General features: G+C 32.5%; 1 protein-coding gene across 1 annotated transcript; it reads left to right on the forward strand.

Annotated features, from left to right (window-relative positions):
- The first annotated feature begins 6,122 nt into the window (after positions 1-6,122).
- Positions 6,123-15,247, forward strand: LOC145327038 (proliferation-associated protein 2G4). Its single transcript, XM_080170531.1, has 11 exons — positions 6,123-6,227; positions 6,766-6,894; positions 7,292-7,476; positions 8,584-8,721; positions 9,001-9,069; positions 10,143-10,230; positions 10,912-11,015; positions 12,472-12,604; positions 13,199-13,326; positions 13,881-14,025; positions 14,703-15,247. The coding sequence occupies exons 1-10, from the start codon at positions 6,143-6,145 to the stop codon at positions 14,004-14,006; spliced, it is 1,185 nt and encodes a 394-aa protein (XP_080026657.1). The 5' UTR covers positions 6,123-6,142; the 3' UTR covers positions 14,007-14,025; positions 14,703-15,247.
- The last annotated feature ends 9,745 nt before the right edge of the window (positions 15,248-24,992 follow it).

A 24,992-nucleotide genomic window follows, 5' to 3' on the forward strand; every position in this document is an offset into this window, starting at 1 on the left:
AGTGTTTATCGAGTACTGAACCCGACCCCTTTTTTATAAAATAAATTGAAGATAATATGAGGGATATTTTTTTCATATGCAATACCCCTGGGTAAGGAATAAGCAAGAGTAGATTAAATCTATGGTGCCCTGACCATGCGGGGCTCCCCGTTGTTGAACTACCCCCAACCCTCTTATTTTGATTTATTGCAAACTTTGAGGAAAACCACTAGAAAAAAAATACTATAATAATATAATTACTTTTTTTCTTCTCAAGAATAAAATCCAACAACAACGTATTATTATGACGCAAATTGTATGTAATCTTATTATAGAAACAAGGATAATAATACTGTCCAGGGACGTCCATGCTTTTTATTTTGAGGGAGGTAAAATGAGGGTTTTCAAAGATCAATAAACAATATATGTTGTTATTATTGTCATCAGAATCCAAACATTACTTTAGAAGTAGCTAAAACAAAACAAGGATGACAACAGCCATGACTGCAAAGCCCAAAAATCAGAAGGAAGAACAAACGAACAATAACTACTAATAAGCAGAACATTAGTTTGTACGTCTAAACAAAATGTTACATAAATTTGTTGCAAAATTGCGTAATTACAGGATATAGTAAAAGGACATACATTTTTATTTTTAGGATTTGATGATAGAGATGCCTCGCTTATAATATTGTACCTACGTACCTTGTTGTCCTTGGAAACGGGAAACCGAATGAATAGAATAATTCTAACAAATTCAAGGATATCTCCTACAAAAAAAGGACCAAGGATATCTCCTACAAAAAAGGGGGAAATTTTGGTTTTTTTGGGGGGGGGGTTGGAGGTGTCCGAGATCTTAAGCTTCAGACGGACGGACGGACAGACATCAAGCTACTTTGTATTGCAAATTTTCTGGATAAATCTGGTTTTCATTGCTTTTTAGCGAAAACCTTAAATTGAATTAATTGCCCATTGTCCCCTCCCCTACTCCCTGGGTAACGAGTATATAGAGCTGTTTGGTTTCCTAAATCGTGACTAACTTAAATTAGGTGTAAATCGATAGAACAATTAGAGCTAACCGCTAGATTTGGACGTTAGGTCAAACTGACGGACCTACATTTATAGAAAAGTCTCGCTTTTAAAAGTGTGTTTTTAAAATTTATTTTACTATAATACAATTATGATGCGTATTACTACATATTAACAGTGCATCATATGTCTATCTTGAAATTTGTTTCTTTGATTTACAGGGAGGGAGGGAAATTAGGCAATTTATTACACTAGTCTCCAAAGTTTCATCACATTTTCTTATTCGTCGCTAGCTTAACAACTTTGGGGACTTTATTGAGTTTAATTGCTTGATTCATTAAGTTTTGTGTCCAGACTTTTCAACCACTAATTGTAATCTACAAAAGGGGTAATTTCTGTATCATCATTAGGAATGTAGATCAATTTATTAGGTATTGTCTTGTCCCTTTAGATCACTGTTTAATTCTTCTATTTTCTTTGTGTACAATAACCTCCCACTCTATTATTTAGTTTTAAAAGCGAAGCTTTTCTATAATTTGGATAGGTCTGTCCGTCCGTCCGTACGGACTTCTGCAATGGATACCTCTTATAGTTAATTTAAGCATGTTAGAATTGTCCTGTCGATTGTAAACTATGCAAGATGATTATTAAAACAGTGAAGTACGATTTAGAAAGCGTAGCAACTTAATAATCGTACCAAAAAATCTGTACGTCTACTTCAAACATGCTAAGCAAAAATTTTTGTATGATATAATAATCCTATTCATCTGATTTTTGTATTAATGATTCATAGAAAAACAAGGAACAATACTAAAAGCGAAGCATCTCAATTATGCACTAAACTCGTAAGTGTATTATTTTCTGGGGAATATATTTATTTCTATGGGCGTTTTTTCTTCAGAGGTTGGTGGCACCCTCCCCACAAAATGTTATAAACCTTTCCAAGACATATGCGAAGCTACATTGTAAATGAGAACTATAGCGGTCGATTCATTGGTTAGCAATACCCTTCGCCACACACATACAAAATTTACAGACATCCTTTTACTTTTATATTACCAAGATTTATATGTACATAAGTATAATAACACATTTTTATAAATCACTCTGCGTATTTAGATTGCGTGTTTCTGAGTTATGATTCAATAACATACTGATAGACAATTACAAAAAATAATTCTCATACATATCAACAAGGATAAAATTATTGTTATTTGCGCAAAAATTGGTTATTGTAAAGACTCTTAAAACTTTTTTTAATTAAGGGATGTTTTTTTTCCAGTATGGCTTAGAAAACCGATGAAAGAACCTGGGATTAGAACCGGTTCTCAGTCATACTGAAAAATAATGTATAGCATCGTATTTCAGACAATTTTCCACGAAAATAAAAATAAAGATCTTAAAATCAATACTAGTTTTGTTGACCCGGGCCTTCGGCCCCTCGAGGTTAACAAAATTGGTTTTAATCTTATAATTCTTCATTTTAATATCCGCGGAATTCTGTCTATAATACGATGTGATAAATGACTAACAGTCTAATTGTTGATAAATTCACTGAAAATTGTTTTATTTCAACTAAACAATTTTATTTATTTACTTAACATTTATACTTTCAAAATAATAAAAACATCGTTATCTTTTCTTATACAGTGATAACAAAAAACGTATTTTAAGTAAATTTGAATTGATTTTTTAAGCTGCACAATTTATTGCATTGTACAATGTAAATAATTAGGTAATTTGTTTTTCAATTTTCTGAATATTTAAAAAAACATATAATAAAATAGAATAGAAGTAGAGTAGGGATTTCTTTGTTTCTAAATTTATTGCTTGCATCGTATTATAGACAGCTTTTCGCAAATATTAAAATGAAAAATTATAAGATTAAACAAGTTGTGTAAGCCTTGTTTTCGTGGAAAATTGTCTATAATACGATGCTATACATGAATTTTTATTATGTCTGGATTATTGGATGGCTGATTTGTGAAGCCTCTGTGAGCCGCCCATCTGAGGATGGTAGTAGCTGCGGATGCGGTTGTGGCTGTCGAGCTCTGAAATATTAATTAGCTTTGAAGCATCAATTTCAGAAATTACAGTTTCACAACAAAAAGACAATTATTTCACGATAAAATTTTAACATCTGCTCTTTAAATCGCCTTGTATTTATTCTAGCCATAACTTTTCGCTACTTATGGATGTTGACACCCTTGTTGTTTGTATCTTTATGTTTCAGTATGGCTTCGAAACCGATTAATATCCGATAGATTAGAACCGGTACTAAAACATACTAAAAAACAAGTCATACAGTCAGTTTTATACAATCAATAAAATAAAATAACAATATAATTAATAACCAGTCTTGTTAGTCCGAGCCTTTGGCCCCATAGAACTAACAAAACTGGTTTTAATATTAATCTTTCAAGCTGTCTATAATACGATGTGATAATTTACCATTCTATGTATGTAAATGCATGAGGACAACTGAACTTTGATGGAAAAAATCTAAAAAAATGTATTTTCATATAATATCACATAGTTACAAAAGTGCACGTTTAGTCTCTTTTTCCTCAGATTAAAGTATGAAACACAAGGATGACAACATCCATAAGGATAGAAACACAGATATATCATAAACGGACAAAGTGTGAGCAGATGTTTGGTGGGCATAAATAGAAAATAAAGGGAGAGAATATGTAAACAATTATTAAATTGTATAAAGTTAGAAAATCATTCTAAAAAATAATAAAATTTTGTAATAAGTCTATCTCAAATAGTAGCCGAGAAAGTCACATTTTCTCCATAGCGTAACATACAGATAAAAAGACAATGATTTTTTGCGCCTAATCTATAATCGTCAATAATTATTAACTTTTGATAGAAATTCAAACAGAAATTCTATTTATAGATAAGATGTAAAAGATTTTTCATTGCGGTATAATAGAAAAATAAGCTCAACTTTCAAATTTAAAGAATAATTGAATTATTTAGGTGTAGACTATAGATTTGTGATTTTTTTCACAAATTTCAATCAAAGACTATAAGGTATACAACTTTCTTATCTCCCTCCATGGGTCATGCATCAAAAGATATATAAATATTTTTATGAAGGTTTCGTGATTTTTATATTTTAAAGACTTTTATTCTTTTTCCTTCTTTGTATCTTTTTTTGATTGCTAGTGAATATTTGCTTTGATACACTTTCTCCGTTTGTCAATCTTTGTTTTTCGTGCTACACTTCTTATGGATTATGTCATCCTTTTTCAAAGCGAAGCTTTTCTATAATTAGGGTCGGTCCGTCCAAAAAAAATAGCTTTTTTCGTTAATTTAGGCATGTTAAAATTGTCCTATCGATTTCAAACTTTGCATGGTGATTCCTGTAGTAGTTAGGTACGATAAAGAAAGCAAGTAGCAACTCTGTAATCATTACTGGATTGTCCGTATGTCCATTTTAAAAACATGTTGATTTTTACTTTTTCAATTTTTATGTGATCTAATTATCCGATTGACATGATTTTTAATATACCGATTCCTGGGACAACAAAGTACGATATAATAAGCGAAGCAACTCTATAATCAAGCTTCCTGAAAATGTCCATAAACATTATCCTGTATCAAGCAGTTTTTCAACAAATTTACTTACAATTTTGCTTCGACCCTTGGCCTTATACATTTATATTCTGATTATTCAGTTTTGACTCTATACAAGTGGTAATGTCCGTTTGTCCTACCGTTTCAGCGCTTCGCTTTTATGGGTGATGTCATCTTAGTTTTATTATTATTCTATATATTCTAATATACATATATGATTATGCAATGCATATTTAGGATATACCATCAATATGGAAACAGAACAAAACCATATACTTATATTAGGGATTTATTTATTTGTTAGGTCTCAAAAATGGATGGTGAATAAAAATTTTTCTCCGTGTTGCTAAAAGACTAAAACCAAAAATATAATAAAGAGTTTATTAAAAATTTCAGATCCTTTTTAAATAAGTATTTGAAAGAGTAGTCAACTCGTTTTCACACTTTTGAAAATATATGTAAAAATATAACTTCAGAAAAAATAAAATTTAGATGTAAAATTAATAGATAGTTTTAGGCTATGTAATTTTATATTAAGTCTTAGGATGGTTTGAGGCTATTACTCCTACCAGTTTTATAAAGATCCCTACAAACTAGGGTCGCCTGAACTTAAAAATAAATAGTTGCATAAAAAGTTGTTAACTTGTAAATGTGATGGCGGCCAATATATTTACGACAGTGTCGCCACCTTTACTTTTAAAATCAATGTAAAAAATTATCGACTTATAGTTTTTCTTAATAATATACATGTTGTATATTGAGAACGCTAAAATGCTTTTAAATGTTTTTTTTTTTAATTTATTGCGATATCAAAAATAAACATTAGAGAGCCAAAAATATAATTTTAGCCATAATTTTTTATCGGGTGTGTATGGCAACCCTGCCTGAGAAACGTGTCTGCAAGATTCTTTCTCAACCTTCACTTTGCTGCCTTTGGCGGTAAATTTTGGTGGAAGAAGCTGTACTTGTAGCCGGAATAGAACCTGAACGACATACTAACGTTACAACTTTGTTATTTCTAATAATGTTTTTATGGCCGATTTTGGTTTGAATCTTTAGTGAATTATATAATAGCGAGATTGGGTTTGTTATACACGTTTAGACTCCGAAACCAGTTAAAGCACAGTTTATAAATATCATATATCTTTGGTTTGTCCGTCAATGTTGTACATAACGGATAGCCTTTAACGTTATTTATTGTTAGATTGACACCTCTGAAGATTTGTTATTTGATTATTTTGAAAATTTAACAGTAATATTACAAATTTAAAAACCAAATAATATCCTCTTGATCAGAACCGGTTCTCAGCCATTCCGAAAAATCACGTATTGTTTCGTTTAACAGACAATTCTAAGATTTAAAATGAAAATTATGAAAAAGATTTACATGTCATTCAAACCGTGCCATCAATTCCTTTTAATTGGGTGCAACAAACTGGTTTATTTTTCTATCCACAGAAAGCTGTCAATAAATACAAAGCGTAAACTTAATAGGTATTATTATATTATCAAATTACAACATACTTAATCATAATGTTTTCAGAAAATGTCTGACGCCGAAAATGAGGTGCCAACCATTGCCACGGATCTTGTTGTCACTAAATACAAAATGGCAGCAGAAATCACCAACAGTAAGTATCGATACTAGTAAGGGAGGGAGGGGACAGTGGATTGCAAATTAGACTTGTAACCATAGAAGGATAACCACATTATCTTATTTGTTGCTTTAAAACTTGGGTACTGTTTGAATTTAATAGTTGGTTCTAAACTTTTAATCTATTAATTGTTATACAATTCTTCAAAAGAATTAACTTCATTGGGGATTTTATCAATATTTTGTTCATTGTCTTTTCCCCTAAGATCCCTAATATCAATAGTATTAGTCACTGAACATAAAAATATATTATTGAAAGCAATTTTCTGCTTGGGGTGTGTATAGGGCCGTGATCTTTTCTCCTCTACTCTATAGAACATAAAACTTTAGCTAGTCATGGAGCAAAATAGCCTGGGGACCTATATGATGGTTCCCTAAATTATAGAACTCATAGACCGAGCTTTATTATAAAATCTTCGCTTCTAATAATTTTAGAGAAGTCTCGGTTAAATAAAACAAAGTAATTTGAATTGTTTACATTAGGTACCTAATTTTTAACTTTGATAATTTTTCAGAGGTTTTGAAAGAGTTGGTTGAGGGCTGTGTTGTTGGAGCCTCTGTGAGAGACCTTTGTATGAAGGGAGATGCCAGAATGACCGAGGAAACTGCTAAATGCTACAAAAAGGCCAAGAAACTGTTAAAAGGTAGGTTACTTTGATTTTATTTATTTGCTAAAATATTTTTATGGTCTTTTTACCATAATGGCTATAACCATTTATTTTTATTTAACTAGCGACTACGCACTTAGAAGCCTTCAGGGAAAAAGTTAAACCTAACACCCCTAATTTTTAAAGATATTTAAAATTAAAAATTAAAATAAATTTTGGGCGAGGGGTTAATTTCTATTGAAAAGGTAAAGATGCCCTCCCCAGAAATAGCTAAAAACCTTCACTGGACATTAAGTAGCTTCGCTGTAAATATAGAACCACATTGTTTATGCTGTTAGTGATATCCTTTGGTACAGACAGTAGACAGTAAGTGAGACAGATATCCTGTTAATTTATTGGAAAAAATAAACTCTGCTAATAAAATTTTTTTTAGGTATTGCTTTCCCCACATGTATTTCTGTGAACAACACTATCTGTCATTTCTCCCCTTTGATGTCTGAACCAGATGTTGTGATGGCTGATGGCGATGTTGTCAAGATTGACATGGGCTGCCACTTGGACGGATTCGTTGCTGTAGTGGCACACACTGTTGTTATCGGTGCTTCTGCTGAGAAACCTGTAAGCTTTTATTTTATTTTTGACACTGATAATTATCAAACAAGCTAATAATAATAGGATGTATTTATATAGTATTAGTTAGTAAAATATTGTACAATACGCATAATATTTAAATATATAGATATATCTATAATACTAAGTAGAACGATGTCTGTCTGTTTGTTTGTCTGTGTGTCTGTTTGTTTGTAGCGAAGGATCTCGCTAACCGCTGAACCGATCGGGTTCTCCTTTACAGGGTAGCTTCTCATAGGTCCCGGGAAGGTTTATAATTATTTTCTTGGGGGGTGGGACACCCCCAACCCCCCCAAAATGAAAATACCCCTCCCCCCCCAAAAAAAAATATATTTTTCTTTTTAAAACTAAAATTATAATAGTGGGGTCAACTCCCCCCCCCCCCAAAAAAAAAGTAAAATCCGCACCAAAGAATTTAAAAAAAAAATTTTCTTTTAAATCTAAAATAAGAAAAATTGGTTTAATCAAACCTCTTAGGGGCAAAGCCCCTAGAGGCTAGGGGCGAAGCCGCTAGTATATTATATAGAACACGTGGATATTGTAAGAGATTCTCGCATGCCCTGATTAAATGTTTCTCTTTGCTGACTGATATAACAATTTTCCATGTCTCTTGTGACATTCCATCCCCTCCCCTGTCGACGTAGGAACGTATTATTGACCAATCCCTATGGACTATATCAGCAACTAGCTGAAATAGACAACAAAAATATCCCTTCAAAATATCGACGTTTTCTATATCCATCGCATTATACTCTGCTTAATACGAATATTAACATTTGTGGTATATTGTCTGGAATAAGATGCTCCTCCTTTATGACTTGTTAGTATGCCAAAAACCGGTTCTAATCCAGCGCATATTAATCGGTTCCGAAGCCATACTGGAAATTTATTAGGAACGAAAGTTTAAGTAGAAGATTGCATGTCTGTCTAGAGAATTTTTTCCTTTTGGCCTTTTTCCCCGTGTTTTTATTCATTCACTCCAGCTTGCTAGTTTCATTTAACAATTTCAAGATGTTTTATGCCTCCTCACGAAAGAAAATAAACTTATTAGAAAATCCAGTAGTTTTCACGAAAACGAATCTTTTTATATTTCAGGTTACTGGTAGAAAGGCTGACGCCTTGCTTGCTGCCCACTTGGCCAGCGAGGCTGCCCTCAGGTTGTTGAAGCCCGGCCATGAAACGTACGAGGTCACTGAAACTGTTACCAAGATTGCAAAAGAATTTAAATGCAATGTAAGTTTGATATTATCTTTCAAAGCTAATGTAACTTATTATACCTACTTTATTGACTGATAGTTCTCATTTTTCCTTTAACAATCGCACATATTTTTTAGGTGTACTGTAAAAACTAGAAGGATAGTTTTCTTTTTAATATATTTCTTGCAATTTCATCACATGCTATAGTACAAGATGTAGGATTCACTTCTCTAAGTACCTCAACATGTCATATGCACTTTTGTTTAACTCTATTATATTGAATGACCTTTAATAATATGTTTAATGTTTGTTTAGCCTGTGGAAGGCATGTTGTCTCACCAGTTAGAAAAGGACAGAATCGATGGAGAAAAAACTATTATTCAGGTAAGCTTCATAGTGCCTTGTAGAGTACAGTAACAACCTCCCCCTACTTATTTTTTTAAAAAAATTTAAAATCTTAAGTGTTGGGTATTCTGGATCTACTGCAGTTCACGGTAAAATATTGCTGGTAACGAATATTGCCAAAAATCTATGAATTTTAAAGGCTGCTAGCTGCCAAACGGCTGAGCGCAAAGATCATGCTCGCACATTGTTTTAAGCAGCATAAGAAGGCCTACAAATAATCTGGAATAGCAATAAATCAATAATGCATAATTATCTCGCAGTGCAGAGAAATGCGCGAAAAAGGCCTATTTTAAGCGTTTTTCTTCAGTGAAGCTTTCCCTGTGCATCATTTGATCTTGGCTATTCCAGATTATTTGTAGGCCTTCTTATACCGCTTAAAATGGTGTGCGGGTATGATCTGTATGTTCAGCCGTTTGGCAGCTAGAGGCCTTTAAAAGTCAGATTTTTGGCAATATTCGTTACCAGCAATATTTTACCGTGAACTGCAGTAGATCCGGTATTCTTGTTAGGTAGTCCAGTTAGGTTAAATTGGATACAGATTATTGACGCAAGGTTAGGGCCCCCTGCAGGGATTAGGCATAAAGAAAAAAACTACCTTCCTATAATATTCAAATCATTTAACAACTTAAGTAATGGGAGGTGGGTGGGGTATCAGGGTTGAATATTGTTCTGTTCACACGCATTAAAGTTAAAAGAATTTTTTATAAATATGTACCTATAATTTTTTCCTTGAAAAACTAAAGGTCAAGAACGTAATATGATACAAAGAATTATCCCCATAACAATTAACGTAGGATGTACAATAAAAAACAACTAGGAGCTACTCCCCTAGAAGCCTCTAGCGGCACCTAAATGTTTTCTTTAAAATATCTACGTTGAGAAATAACTTCTAAGGTTAGATCAGCTGTATTTATTTATGTTTTCTTCGCGAGTGCACTTTTTTAGCGGGATTATAAAGGAAAAAAGTTTCGGTTCAGTGGTTAGCGAGACCCTTCGGTACAGACAAACATTCTGTTACTCTTATACAAGGGTAGATCTTATTTTCTGTTTAGAATCCCAGTGAAGCCCAGAGAAAGGAACATGAGAAATTTGATTTTGAATTGAATGAAGTGTACGCCATGGATGTTCTTGTCTCAACTGGTAAGTCTTGGAAATAGATATATTATAACTTTGGATGTTGGACCAGATTTTCGTGTACTCTAACAAAGTGATGCTCGCAGCTGGCTAAAATAACTTTTCACCCACTTTGCCTCATCCCCTCTCCTCCTACTAGATGAACTAACTGACCAATAAATTTAGTCCATAGTAGCAAGCTAAATTGACGACAAATTTTCCTGTCAATATATCATCCACCGTTTTCCTATATCCATTGTCTTGTAAAAAATCTGTTAATTCTGCAAAAAAATATATTCAGCCGATTTCGGGGGGCTACCTCAGTATTCAACTACGAGAGCCCTCCCCACCCCCCAAAAAAGCAGCTAAAAACACCTATCTATTTTATTTCTTGGATTTACCTTATTCTGCTTATAAGAGTTCCTTATAGCATCTCATTATATACAGCTTTCCGTGGATATGTAAATTAAATCCTAGGATTAAAACTCGTTTAATTTAAGATTTTTATTTTAATATTCGTGGATAATTGTCTGCATTGCGATGGTATTCATAATTTTTCAGTATGTCTAATAACCGATTTTAATTCAATGGATATTAATCTCTTTCGAAGCCATAATTGAAATGTATAAAACTAAATGTCAACTTAAAGTTGAGTCGTCCCTAGGATCTTAAGCAACACAGTTTACGGATAAAAACTCTATTTTTAAGGTGAGGGTCGTGGAAAAGAAAAGGACGTTAAAGTCACAATTTATAAGAAAACAGATATTACTTATATGCTCAAGATGAAAGCTTCAAGAGAATTCTTTAGCAAGGTAATCATTTTAGTTTGTTATTGGCCTTGTGTTAATTTTTATTAAGTCAAATTAACTAGGGTTGGTAATCCGCTCAATTTTTGGGTCTGATTCGGATTCTTGCAAAAATAAATCTTTTTGCAAATATAAAAATTCTAGCACCTATAACGGCCATTTTCTAACCCTACTTATTACTTAACTTAACCCAACCTAACCTAAAATAAGCATAAAATGTAACTGTGAAAATAAAATACAAAAAACCTCTAGATGCTACCCTCCATTTTACCTGTAGTAAGTTAAGAAACAATTTTTTTTTGTCTGCTAAATTTAAATTGCGGATTCGGATGAATGGTTCAAAAAAAATTTAAGAACTGGATGGATCGCTTATTTCGTATTCGGATGCCAACCCCAAAATAACCATTTTCTAAATACTTATGTTCCTAGATTATTTTTATTGCTAAATAGTATCATATCTAGGGTATCTATACCCTGAAGAACTAAGGGGCAAAAAACGGCTCAAAACTTTCCTAAGACTTGAAAGAATGTCAAACACTTTGTTTGATTTGTTTGATTAGCCATAGTTTCTTAGGGTTTGGACCTAAGACTCCTGGAGTATGTTGAGTGAGACACTTTTGTATAGCCACCAGGGCCAGCTTAAGCTCCACGTTCAAGTATGACTTTACACGCTGTCTCATGAGAGCTCCTCGTTATTACCTCACCCTCGCCGGTTTTGAGTATGGCAGGTGTCCTAGATTAAGTCACCGTAATGAATGACACTCTCCTCAGAGGAGCCTGGGATTAAGGGAAGTGATGGTATTATACACTTGATTATTAGGCATCCAAACTACCTAACAATCTCCCTTCCAACGCAACTGGGGGAGGTTGCGTGAATACACATTGAAGAATTCGAGACAACATGTTGTGATTGCAACATGCATGGGTTTAAACTCGAATTCTCATCACCGTAACTCAGTGCAGTACCACAGAGCCACGGCGCCCCCGTCAAACACTCCCTGTGCGCAGCGTTTCGGAGCCGTTTAATTTTGTTGCAGCTCCGGCTCCGCGGAGCCGTGTCTGGAAATACTGCTCCGGCTCTTACCTTAAAATTAATATATCTATTTTTGTTCATTATTGAATTTGATAAAATATAAAATATTTTGCTTTTATTTGATTAAAGCTATACAAAAGTAGAAGGATGTGTGTCTATTTGTATTTGTTAAGTAACAATAGTTTTTCAGTTTATTATATAGAGATAGACCGGTGCCAAATTATAATATTACTTTAAAAAATCATTTTTAGCTTATCTGGAGCCGGAGCCGTTTTTAACGAAAAATACGGCTCCGGCTCCACCAAAAATGTTGCTGCTCCGGCTCCGAAACACTGCTTGAAAGAATGTCAAACCCTCCCTGTGCGTATGTGAAAAGTTCCTAAAATGGATTAGCAGATCTTCCATGTAAATAAAACTGTATTATTTTAGATTAGCAATTCCGTCGGATCCATGCCTTTCAATATCAGATCTCTGGAGGACGAGAAGAAAGCGAGGCTCGGTGTCTTGGAGTGTGTTTCCCACAGGTTGATTGAGCCATTCCAGGTTCTCCAGGAGAAGGAAGGTAAATATTCTGCTGGATTATTCTTTGTTTGTGTAAGACTAGCGGATATACCACTAGAGGTCTTAAGGAGCACTTTAGTAAAGGGGGGGGGGGGGGGGTTCTAAAGCTATTTATTTTGCGAATATACACCCCTGGCACAAGATTATTTTTTTTAGTTTTTTCCACCAAGGAGGGGAGAAAAATGGTAAAATATTTAAAGAATTCTATCTTTTATTCATTTTATCCCCCCCCCCCCTCTCTTATATTATTTCATAGGTTTTTTTTCACTAACGATTGCTGGAAAATGAAAAAATATTTTTATTTCTAATAATTTTAACATTATTTCCCCCAACCACTATTTTTTCCCCTCCTTAGCAGGTTTAATTTTGCAGAAGATACCCTTGTATAACAGGAGACCGGTTTCCGCGGATTTTAAAATAAAACTTTTGGATTAAAACCAATTTTGATTTATTTGTAGAAAACTGGTTCTAATATGATACAGTACATGATTTTCAATATGGCTTAGAATTGGTTCGAATAATTCACCGGATATAAATCTGTTCCGAAGCCATATTAAAACAACATATTGATTAATTCTTCAATACGTCGTTGTAGGCGAGTATGTAGCCCAGTTCAAGTTTACCGTTCTGTTGATGCCCAATGGTCCTCTCAAAATTACTGGATTACCCTTCGATGAAGCAACCGTCAAGTCGGAACATTCTATTCAGGACGTTGAAATCCAGGTAAATTAATCTCGTAAGGTGGTGTCGTGGTTCGCCAGAAAAGGATCAGGAAACCACGATTAAAGTGTTGAAATTAAACCATCGCTCACAATTTTTATTAAACCTTACAATTTTGTTTCAAATTTACGTTTTGGTTAATGTAATTCTTGCTCAAACAATGACAAAACTATTAAATTGTGAATCGTCTCTACATCTCCAGAGTAACACATCTTAAGACCCAGCCGTTGTGGACACTAATGATCTACCAGAAGAGGGAATATTTTAAGATTAAGACGTGTTTGTCTTTTAAACCATGAGCTATCAGTTTTATTTTTATAACCTTTTTCAATATAAATGTTCTAGGTCACAAATACTAAGTATCCGTTAAGTTGTATTCTGATTTTGACTCTGAAATGATTTAAATTTGTCTTTGTATTCTGATTACGATATGGTAGCATTAAAAATAACTTTTCGTCGGTAAAATGAAAATTTCAGAAATTGCTGTCTTTTTTTTTTTTTTTACAAGAATCTTTATACCCATAAAAGACTACATTAAAACTAATATTTTTTTCTAGACCTTGTTGCAGTCGTCCGTAAGGACGAAGGAGGCTAACAAGAAGAAAAAGAAGGCCGCCGAAGCTGAGGTGAAGGCCGTGACATCTGGTGATGCCGATGCTGCCCCTATGTTAGTGGAAAGCTAACTTCGTGAACAACAGTGTGGTAAGTTATTTCTCGCATCGTATTATAAACCGCTTTCCACGGATATAAATTAAAATCATTTTTGTTAGCCCCGAGATGCCGAAGGCACGGGCTAAAAAATCTGGCTTTAGTCTTATGATTGTTCATTTTTATATTCGTAGAAAACTGGATATAATATGTAACTAGGCATAGTTTTATTTCGTTGGGTTGAACTGGTTCTAATCCACCGGATATAAATCTGTTTCGAATGTATATGAGAAATGGACTGTTTTTGCTTGGATGTTACATTTCATGTTCATTATCATTAAATTGAATTCGCTGTGGGCTAAAATAGCGATACTCTACATTCACCCTCTTTATCCTATCCTCTCCTCTCCTACCGGATGAACGAACTGACCAATAGAGGAGTTCCTTGTATGCAATCTTAATTGATGAAAAATGGTCCCGTGTCTCAATATCAACCTGTTTTCTATATCCATTGGTAAGCAACCGTTTGTATCGATTCGAAACTAGCAGCTGAAGCCCTAGCATCTTAGGGGTTCTATATTCGAAAGGGCCGGGAAGGACAGATAAACAGCCTTTATAACCATTTTAAGACTAACATTTAAAATTAAAATAGCCTTAAACTGCCCTGGGACCTATGTGGAGCTTCTCTTAAATAAAATTTGATTGGATCTAAAGTTATTTTTTTTCTTCAGGTGGGTTAAACTGCTTGTATGCGAATCCAAACCTGCCCAACTAGAACATAAACTAAATCTGATGAAACCAGTTTTTAATTCAATTTTCCCCCCTCATGACCTTTGTGATTTAAGAATCTGTATTATTACAAATTATTTATTAGAATTACAATCGTATTCATAATTTAAAATTTAAACAATGGTAATGTCAAAAGCTTTCAAAAATCAATCTTTAATTTTTCACCTACAATCCAAATGTGTGAAATTAAAGTGGTTTGACGCAAAACTTTTGTACAACACTATTTGAACTGATTAACCCTGTGCATCTATAATCTGTATGCGACAGCATTTTTGTTGGCTCCTGGATAGCTCCAGATTAGCCCGCTCACCTGTAATAACATATGTTTATGTGCGGCATTTCGCGCATTTTTGTGCGTGGTCTTTTGCGCATTTTATTGCGTGGCATTCGCGCATTTCCGAAGATAGTTATTAACACCACACAACATTTGTATTTTAATTATATTATTTGATAACAATATATTTTCTCTTGGTGGACAAGAAGTGAATTATCCTTTTTTTTATTATTTTCAGTGAAGCTACTCTAAATAACTACGTTCTCTGTATTTTTATGACTTTGTAAGATTAGGTCTCAGTGTTCAGTGTTCCTCCACATTAAGATATATGTATCAGTTGGAAAGAATTTTAATGTTGGAGTTAGATTTGAAATCTGCATCAAATTATAAGGAGTTTTTTTTTTTTTTACAAAATTCGTTTATTGTATAATTCTTTATTTAAAAGCGCAAATACAATTTAAGTTTATTCATCTTGACATACATGATAGGTGGAATGAAAAATATCTGCGCATAATTGGTTGAAAGACACTTAAGCTTCTCTAATCAGAGCACAGATAGTTTTCAATCCACCTATCACAGATGTCAAAATTAATTAACTTAAATTGTATTTGCGCTTTTAGATAAAAAATACTAAAAACGAATTTTATAAAAAATCCTTAAAATTTGATGCAGATTTTAAATCTTCCTCTAACATAAAAATTCTTTCCAATTTATATATCTTACTCCACATATTATATTTTGTTCTTTATTATCAGAGAACTTATAATACCGTGCTCTCCCCCATATGTTTATCCATGTGGTTAAACTTTTAAAGTTCGGTTGTTTTTATATCCGTTTAAAGAAAGCTCCCCTTTTCTTTATAGAAGGGATTTTAAAGGTTAAAATCTTAACTATTTAATTGGCTGGGTAAGATTTACATAGGCCCTTGATTGATTTAGGCTAGATAATTTTCAGATTTGTGTCTTTTGATGGTTTTATATTGTATTATATACTTTTTCAGCTCCTACGAATACAGAGCACTTAGATTCTGGGGGCATAGCCATTTGTGTATCCTAAGTATATCCTTATACTAAAGTAACAGGATGTTTGTTTGTCTGTGTGTCTGTATCGAAGGATCTCTAACCGCTGAACCGATCGGGTTCCCCTTAACAGGGTAGATTCTCATGGGTTTTGGGAAGGTTTATAACTATTTTATGGGAGGGTACAACCACCCTCCCAAGAGAAATGACAAAAAATCGAAAATTTTAAAAATATATGGGAGACTTCAACGTAACATAAAAAAGTAACGTAGAGACTTTAACAAACAAAAACATCTAAAGTGCCTCTAGGGGCGTAGTCGCTAGTTAGTAAGGTTGTACATATTGCCTGTAGCTTAAGATATCTACAGTACTAAACTGATTGAGTCCTTCTTCTAAGGGAATCTTGGCGTAGGTCCCGGAATGGTTTTGGGTTGTTTTGGCATGGATTTAGGCCATTTGTTTTTCTTAGGGTGGATTTAGGCTATTGTTATGTCCCCTACCAACTTCCTTATTTAAAGAACACTTGGATGCTAGGGGCACATCCGTTAATGTGTTAGTTTAGCCAAATAGTATGTTTCAAAATTTTAATGGTTCCTTATTTTGATAAAAATGATTTGATTTTTATTTTAATAAAAATTGAAAGTTTCTTAATGACGACATTCTATGTAGGATACTTTAACTATACCTTTCCACTGCATTGAAGAAGGAAAGAAATTGGATTTTGCACAAGATTTCCATGTTTTCTAATAAAGTGAAACACGCAGCGGGTTAAAATAGGGGGGGGGGGGGAGTTCTGACACATTTGCGTAAACCTGGTATATACAGGGCGACCACTGCATACTATATATACTATTTATACTATATAGGATGAATTTGGATACTATATCATACTATATGACCAAAATTTACTATATATACTATATATTTTAACCTTTACTTGACCACAATTTACTATATATACTATATAATATTATATTTATATAACAAAAAACTAATATTGTCAGTTTTGTGACAACGCTTCTTAAGGAGCGTTTTGTCTTATTTTCACAGTAGGTTTTCTCCTATTTCTAGCCCCTGCGGGGGGCTCAAAAGATACTGTGATACGACTAAAATGCATAAAGATGAAGAAAATCCTTTAAAATATATTTTTGTTTGTGATTATGATATAAATATCAGTTATTTTTCATAGAGTTAACTTAAGGGTGAGGGGTAAGTTTTACCACTTTCGCTTACTCAGGGCTAGGGCTAGGTATTAATATGTGACTATAGGGTATTTGGGACAAAAATTTACTTTTGGGTAGTAGTTCACTTATATTCAATATTTTTTTGGGTAAGTTTCCAGGTTCAGGTAGGAAAAAGGTGGTTTCTGGACAGGTAAAAAAATTGTAAAATTTATAGATCAACTTAATAAACAAAATATGCATCTTTCAGGATGTTAATAACATATCTGAAGAAAAAAATTAAAATTGGCCTCAAAGTTCTGGTCCTGCAGGCCACCAGGTCAACTCTGGACTGGTAAAAATTCAAATTTTTTTGTTTGATGAGTTAGAGGTCAACCTATAAAACAGAATATGCATCTTTTTGGATGTTATTAACATATCTGAAAAAAATTGAAAATTAGCCCTTAGGGTCAAGCCCTGCAGGCCTCCACGTCCATTCTGGACAAGTAAAAAATCAAATTTCTTATTTTAAGAGTTAGAGGTCAACTTATAAAACAGAATATGTATTTTTTTGGATCTTATTAACATATCTGAATGTCTTAACCTCTTTTCGAGGAAGCCTTGTGTTTATCAAGATTGAAATTAATTTCCTTATTCACAATTCCAATTCAGCGAAAATGTCGTCTTTGTTTGACTTTCCTTTCCTAAAGAGACGCGGCATGGAATGTTGTTTTGTTTGGGGTCTCTGCACGTTACTTTTGAATGATATGTGAGTGGATAAAGATTTCGGGGAATTAAGTCGGGCCTATCATTGGTCTCATAGTGCGTGAACAACCCTACTATGCCAGGTGCTTTAACCATAAGAACTTCAGGTAGATTTTCTTCATTTATAAATTGTTGTGTGGCATATAGGACGAATTTATTAAGTTGAAAGGCTTTAGCCAGCTACATGTGAAACTTTATTATGATTCAAATATTATGTTTTAGTAATTTTTATATGCTCATATTTATGCATTTATCAATGGTCTATAAACCAAATGATTTTCCTTTAAAGCCAAAGTACCCAAAGATTCTTTAACCAAAAGAAAAAAAAGATTTTTTTTAGTGCTCAAAGTTTTAAGTTAACGTATAATATTTTATTCTGTTTATTAATTGATCTTGTAATTTCAGGACTTTGAAACAGTTTGTGTCAATAAATCTATACTCAAACCTGCTGTTGAAACTTGATGGTTCCTGGTGTTGGGGGTTTTGTCCGTAAGACTAAGATCTCTAGAACTTCCCGCAAATTCGGAAGTCATACTTAACCAAAGTGTCATGGTTAAGACACTGAAGAAAATATATAAATCGGCCTCCTAGTTCAGGTCCTGCAGGCCTTTAGGTCCACTCTGAACAAGGTAAACAATCAAATTTCTTATATGAAAAGTTAGAGGTCTATTTATATAACATAATATGCATTTATTTGGATAATATTAACATATCAGGAACCAAGTTCAGGTTCATTCAGGACAGGTAAAAGACTCAAATTTTTTATTTGAAGAGTTCAAGTTCAGGCCTCCAGGTTTTCTCTGGACAGAGTCTACATGGAAGCCTGCAGCACCTTGACCTGGAGGTCAGGGGGGGGGGGGGAGTTCTGACACATTTGCGTAAACTTGGTATATAGGCTTTATCTTTGGACTGAGAGGATAGGTTATAAAAGATAAAATCATTCTTATATGATGAATTTTCCCAAGTTTTAAGATTTTTTGGATAGGCCTCCAGGATCCGGAGCTCCAGGCCTCTAGGTAATCTCTGTACAGGTAAAAATGAAAATAAAAATTTTTAAGAGTTAGATGTCAACTTATAAAACAAAATATGCTTCTTTTTTAATGTTATTCACATATTTGAAGAAAAAATCATGCAAATTTTTTTCATATGCTGACCTCTTAACTCTTCAAAAAAAATTTTTTTCATTTTACCTGTACAGAGATTACCTGGAGGCCTGAAGCTCCGGAACCTGGAGGCCTATCCAAAAAATCTTAAAACTTGGGAAAATTCATCATTTAAGAATGATTTTATCTTTAATAACCTATCCTCTCAGTCCAAAGATAAAGCCAAAATACCAGGTTTACGCAAATGTGTCAGAACTCCCCCCCGTTGTATTTTTTCTTCAGATATGTAAATAACATCTAAAAAGATGCTTATGGTGTTTTATAAACTAACCTCTAACTACAAAAATAAGAAATTTTGATTTTTTCCACCTGGAGGCCTGCAGCATAAAACCTGGAGGTCGATTGTCATTTTTTCTTTAAACATATAAATAGCATCTATAGAAATGCTTATGTTGTTTAATAAACCTCTAACTCCTTAAATTAAAAATTTTTATTTTATTCATGTCATTTGTCCAGAGTCCACCTGGAGGCCTGCAGCTCCTTAACCTGAAGGCCAATTTAATTTTTTTCTTTCAAATATATAAAGAACATCCAAATATAAGCTCATTTTGTTTAATAAATATACCATTAACTGTTCAATTAGGGAAGTTTTATTTTTACCTGTCCAGAGTCTGCAGGACCAGAACTTAGAGGTCGATTTTAATTTTTTCTTCAGTTATGTTAATAACATCCAAAAAGATGCATATTCTTTTTTATAAGTTGACCTCTAATTCTTCAAATAAGAAATTTTAATTTTTTACCCGTCCAGAGTGGACATGGAGGCCTACAGGACCAGAACTTGGAGGCCGATTTAAATTTTTTCTTCAGATATGTTAATAGCATTCAAAAAAATGCATATTCTGTTTTATTAGTTGGCCTCTAACTCTTCAAATAAAAAAATATCTAAACCTGTCCAGAGTGAATCTAGAGGCCTGCAAGACCAGAACTTGGAGGACTATTTTAATTTTTTCTTCATTTATGTTAATAACATCCAAAAAGATGCATATTTTGTTTTATAAGTTGATCTCTAACTCTTCAAACAGAAATTTAAATTTTTTTACCTTTCCAGATAGCCTGCAGCACCTGAACCTGAGACCTATCCAAAAAATGATTAAATATATGTGAAATACTAACCAAAGTAAAGTTTTATCCTAAATAAGTTAATAACCTATAATCTCACATTAATACCTTGCCTAATAATCACAGAGTTAGCCCCTTATATGTGAAATTGCTTTGATAACAGCTATGCTTTGAGTTATTATTATTGATGATGTATATTGTATATACTATGTATTACTAAATAATTCTAAGTCCGATACTATATCATACTATATGAGTTTAAAAAAATATACTATATATACTATATGGATTAAAAAAATATACTATAAAAATACTATATTTTTTTGGTTTCGGAGTGGTCGCCCTGTATATAGGCTTTATCTTTGGACTGAGAGGATAGGTTATTAAAGATAAATTTCCCCAAGTTTTAAGATTTTTTGGATAGGCCTCCAGGTGGTCTCTGGACAGGTAAAAATGAAAAAAAAAAATTGTTAAGAGTTAGAGGTTAACTTAAAATACAAAATATGTATCTTTTTGAATGTTATTCACATATTTGAAAAAAAACATGCATATTTTGTTTCATAAATGGACCTCCAACACTTGAAAAAAAAATTTTTTCTTAATTTTTACATGTACAATAACCACCTGGAGGCCTGGAGCTCCGGAACCTGGAGACCTATCCAAAAAATCTTAAAACTTGGGTAAATTCATCATATAGGAATGATTTTATCTTTTATAACCTATCCCCTCAGTCCAAAGATAAAGCCTATATAACAGGTTTACGCAAATATGTCAGAACTTCCCGGCCCCCTCCCTTATTTCCCACTTTACCTCTAATAAACGAATTGACCAATAAACGTGATACATGTTAGCAAGTTAAATTGGCGACAACTTTTCACCTGTCCCAGTATCTCCGTATTTTCTAAATCCATTAGGATCCATTATCTTAAGCAGCAAATTAATGAAGTTTGTTTAGCGTGTGTCTGACTTAATTAATTCGCCACTAGCCTTTATGGAAGAGCGGAGGCTGTCTGATAAAGAGCTTAAAACCATCTCATGACATTAATAGAGCTTCTCAGAAATTTACACCCAATTTTGATTGGCATTTTCTTTGATCTTAAGTTTCGGTCAAATTATATAACATGTACGATTTTTTTAAAGGACGGGATACATCACGAGATCATATTTTGGTGTACCTATCTATTTCAAAAATATCTTTCAGGATGGAATGAAAGAAGATAATAGTTATTTATCGCATCGTATTATAAACAGCTTTCCGCGGATATAAATGTACAATTATAATATTAAAACCAGTTATTTAGCCCCGAGGTGCCGAAGGCACGGGCTAAATAAACTAGTTTTAATCTTATGATTGTACATTTTTATATTCGTAAAAAGCTGTATATAATACGATGCTAGACATAGTTTTTTCGTATGGATGAGAACCGGTTCCTATCCACCGGATTCGAATGAAAACGAGACATGAAATTAATTGAAAAGTTTGATCACTTGTGCCTGTGTGTGGCCTACGAGAAATATGTTACAGATTTGTACAGCTTCTCTGTTAATGGATATAGAATAAACGTTGGATGAATATATTGAATATTTACAGGGGAAATCTGCTGTATATAATTATACAGACTTGAAAATATTCTGTTTGACCTCTCTAACATTTGTACATATCTGCTGTACAAAGACTTGAAAAAATTCTGGTTGACCTCTCTAACGTGTGTCATATTTCTGTTGTAGTATAAAGACTTGAAATGATTCTGTTTGATCTCTCTAACGTTTTTATATATCAGCTGTATACAAACTTGAAATAATTCTGGTTGACCCCCCAATTATTCTCTGCCTGAAAGTTGGGCCATTAATCAAGAAAAACCTTGTAAGACCAGACTCATTCCAGTTTCCATTATGATTGGCGGATTATTTTCCAAGCACCTTTTTCTGATCACCGAACAAATAGTTTTTTACGTTTTCAAAGACCAATCGTTTTTAAAAAGCGAACCTTTTCTATAGTTACGGTCGTTCCGTACGTCCTTCCGTAGCGGTTAGCTCTTTTTCGTTAATTTAAACAGGAAAGAATTGTCCTATCGATTTAAAACTTTGCATGATGATTCTTATAACAGTTAGGTACGACTTAGAAAGCGCAGAAACTCTATAATTGTTATCAGAAAGTCCGTATGTCTATTTAAAACATGCGGATTTTTTACTTTTTTGACAACAAATGTTTGTATGTTAAAATTATCTGATTTTTGGTATACTGATAATTGATTCCTATTACAACAAGGTACAATGTAAAAAGCGAAGCATCTCTACAATCGAGTCCTAAAATTTGAAGTATGTCCTTAAACAGTATCATGTATTCAAACAGTTTAAGCTACAAATTTACTTTCAATTTTATTTAGACGTATGCAAAATATTCTGCTTATTCAGTTCTGACACTTTAAAAGTGTTATATGATATCTGTCAGTCTATTTGTAAAGCGAAGTATCTCAATAACCGCTGAACCGATAAAGTTTTTTGAAGCTTCTTATTGTCATAGGGAAGTTTAACAACTATAAGAGAAGCATCCCTATAATCAAGTCTTAGAAATGTATGTATGTCCTTTTTAATGTATTTACGCAATTTTGCATCAAATTTATGTACAATTTTGTCTAGACCTGCAAATTAATGTTCTCCTTACACTCTCAAAGAATTGTTGCTCGTTTGTCCTTTCTTCTGATTTTAGATCTTTGCTTTTATGGATGTTGTCAAACTTCTTAAATTTCGAATAATAAGAAAAACGATATCTATACTATATTTATAGAGAGATTAAAAACAATTCTTTCAAAAATCTTTCAAATTACCATAGAAAATTTACATTTAAATTATCTCTACATTCTTTACTAAATATATTAATATAATTAAATAGAAGACCACTTTGGTAATCATTGGAAACAATTCATAAAAAGATATTCACATCTCCCTGAAATCCGAGTTTGAACTACATAAAAGTACCTTCTAAGTAAGGCGAGGGCGATTTTTCTTGGAAGAGTGGTGAAACCCTCCGCAAAAATAGATATTAACCTTCCCAGGACCTATGTGAAGCTACACTGTACAGTTCACACACAGATCCTGTTACTTTTATATATGGATTACCTAAACCTTACAACGAAACTTATGCTATGTACCAATGTATTTTTTTCACAGAGTTCAAACTCACATTCCGAGGAGGAGTGGATAATATCTCAAATATTTTTTCATAAATAATCTGTCTACTTTGAAATAAGTATTTAATAATTTTCTCTTCAAAATTACACATTTTTTAATAAATAATATGTAATAATAAAAAAATCTTACAGTGCAATTTTTAATGAATTAAAAAATGTTGACAGTATTTAACTTTTTGTTGAAAAAAAATACAAAATCCTGAAAGACTTTGGGAGCAAATGTTAAACTTTAAGTTTTTGTTGCTTAATGTCTTGGATTTAAATTATAAAATTCTCAAAATTAATTGTTATTTTAAAAAAAAACGTGTCCTAACTTTTGTGATTTAAAAAAAAAAATAGCCATAGAATTTAGATATGCAATCATTTTTTTTGTAGACCTCTTATTTTTGACGTAATTTAAGTTTTAAAAAAAATTAATTAGTTTTAAGGTAATAAAACGCAAAAAAAATTGCAATTATGAACAAAAATAGTAAGATCTTTAATTTGACACCTTAATTTTTTAATTCTGTTGAGTAATTATTGAAAAAATCTCTTTTGTCGAAGTTCGGTGAATCAAAACTTTGAACTTTGGAAGCTCGTTATGAATGGGTTAAAACAAAATCACAAAAGTTAGAACACGTTCTTTCAATAAAAGAAAATTAGATATATCATATATAACAGCTTTTAATTAAAGAAATTAAACGAAGTCATATTCAATAAACATATTCTTTGATATTTTTGTTAAATAATTATTCAAATAAAGTCATGTTTAGCATTGTATTACAGACAATTTTCCACGACTATTAAAAGAAAAATCATAAAATTAATGCCAGTTATGTAAACCCAGGCCTTCGGACCCTTGAGGGCATACAAAAATGGTTTTAATCATATAATTAAAATCATATCTATGGAAAGCTGTCTATAATACGATGCGATAAATAATTATTACACATTTTGTTTTTCTAATTTAAATCACAGCATTATATTATTATTAATAATTTTATATTAAATACATTTTTATAATCAATAATATTCAATATTGACATGTTGTAAAATCATGTTTTTTAAAGTTATGTAGATAAATGTTTTAATTAATAACTTAAAAAATTCACTTTTAAATCAAACATTTTTTGACAATCCATTTTTTTGGCGGATTTTTTGTGCACTTTAAATACAAATTTTATAATACATATTATATTAAAAGTCTAGTAATCACCGTTACTTCTGAAAGCAACTATTTTAATTTTATTACACTTTATTACGTGTAATAAAAATTGAGCATTTTGCCTTTTTTTTTATATAAAGTCCATTTCTCTTTTTAATTATTTGTTTGACTAATTATCATTTAAAGCTCACTTTAATATGAGTTTGGAAATATAATCTGGGATTTAATTAGTAGAACCTAAACTTACAAGTACTAAAGACCGGATTTTGAGTAGATATCTTTTTGGATTTTTTTACATCGAAATTTTCTGTCAGTCAATATTTCTTATTTTATTTTGAAAACAATTCCAGGGAGGAAAGGGAAATTGAGCTGTTTATTACATTTGTCCTCAAAGTTTTATTAAAATGTTTTCTTATTTTGCTTAACAACTTTAGGGACTTTTACTGAATTTTGATAC

This window comes from Acartia tonsa, chromosome 8 (assembly GCF_053477335.1).
Source record: "Acartia tonsa isolate MP-2025a chromosome 8, ASM5347733v1, whole genome shotgun sequence".
NCBI lineage: Eukaryota > Metazoa > Arthropoda > Copepoda > Calanoida > Acartiidae > Acartia > Acartia tonsa.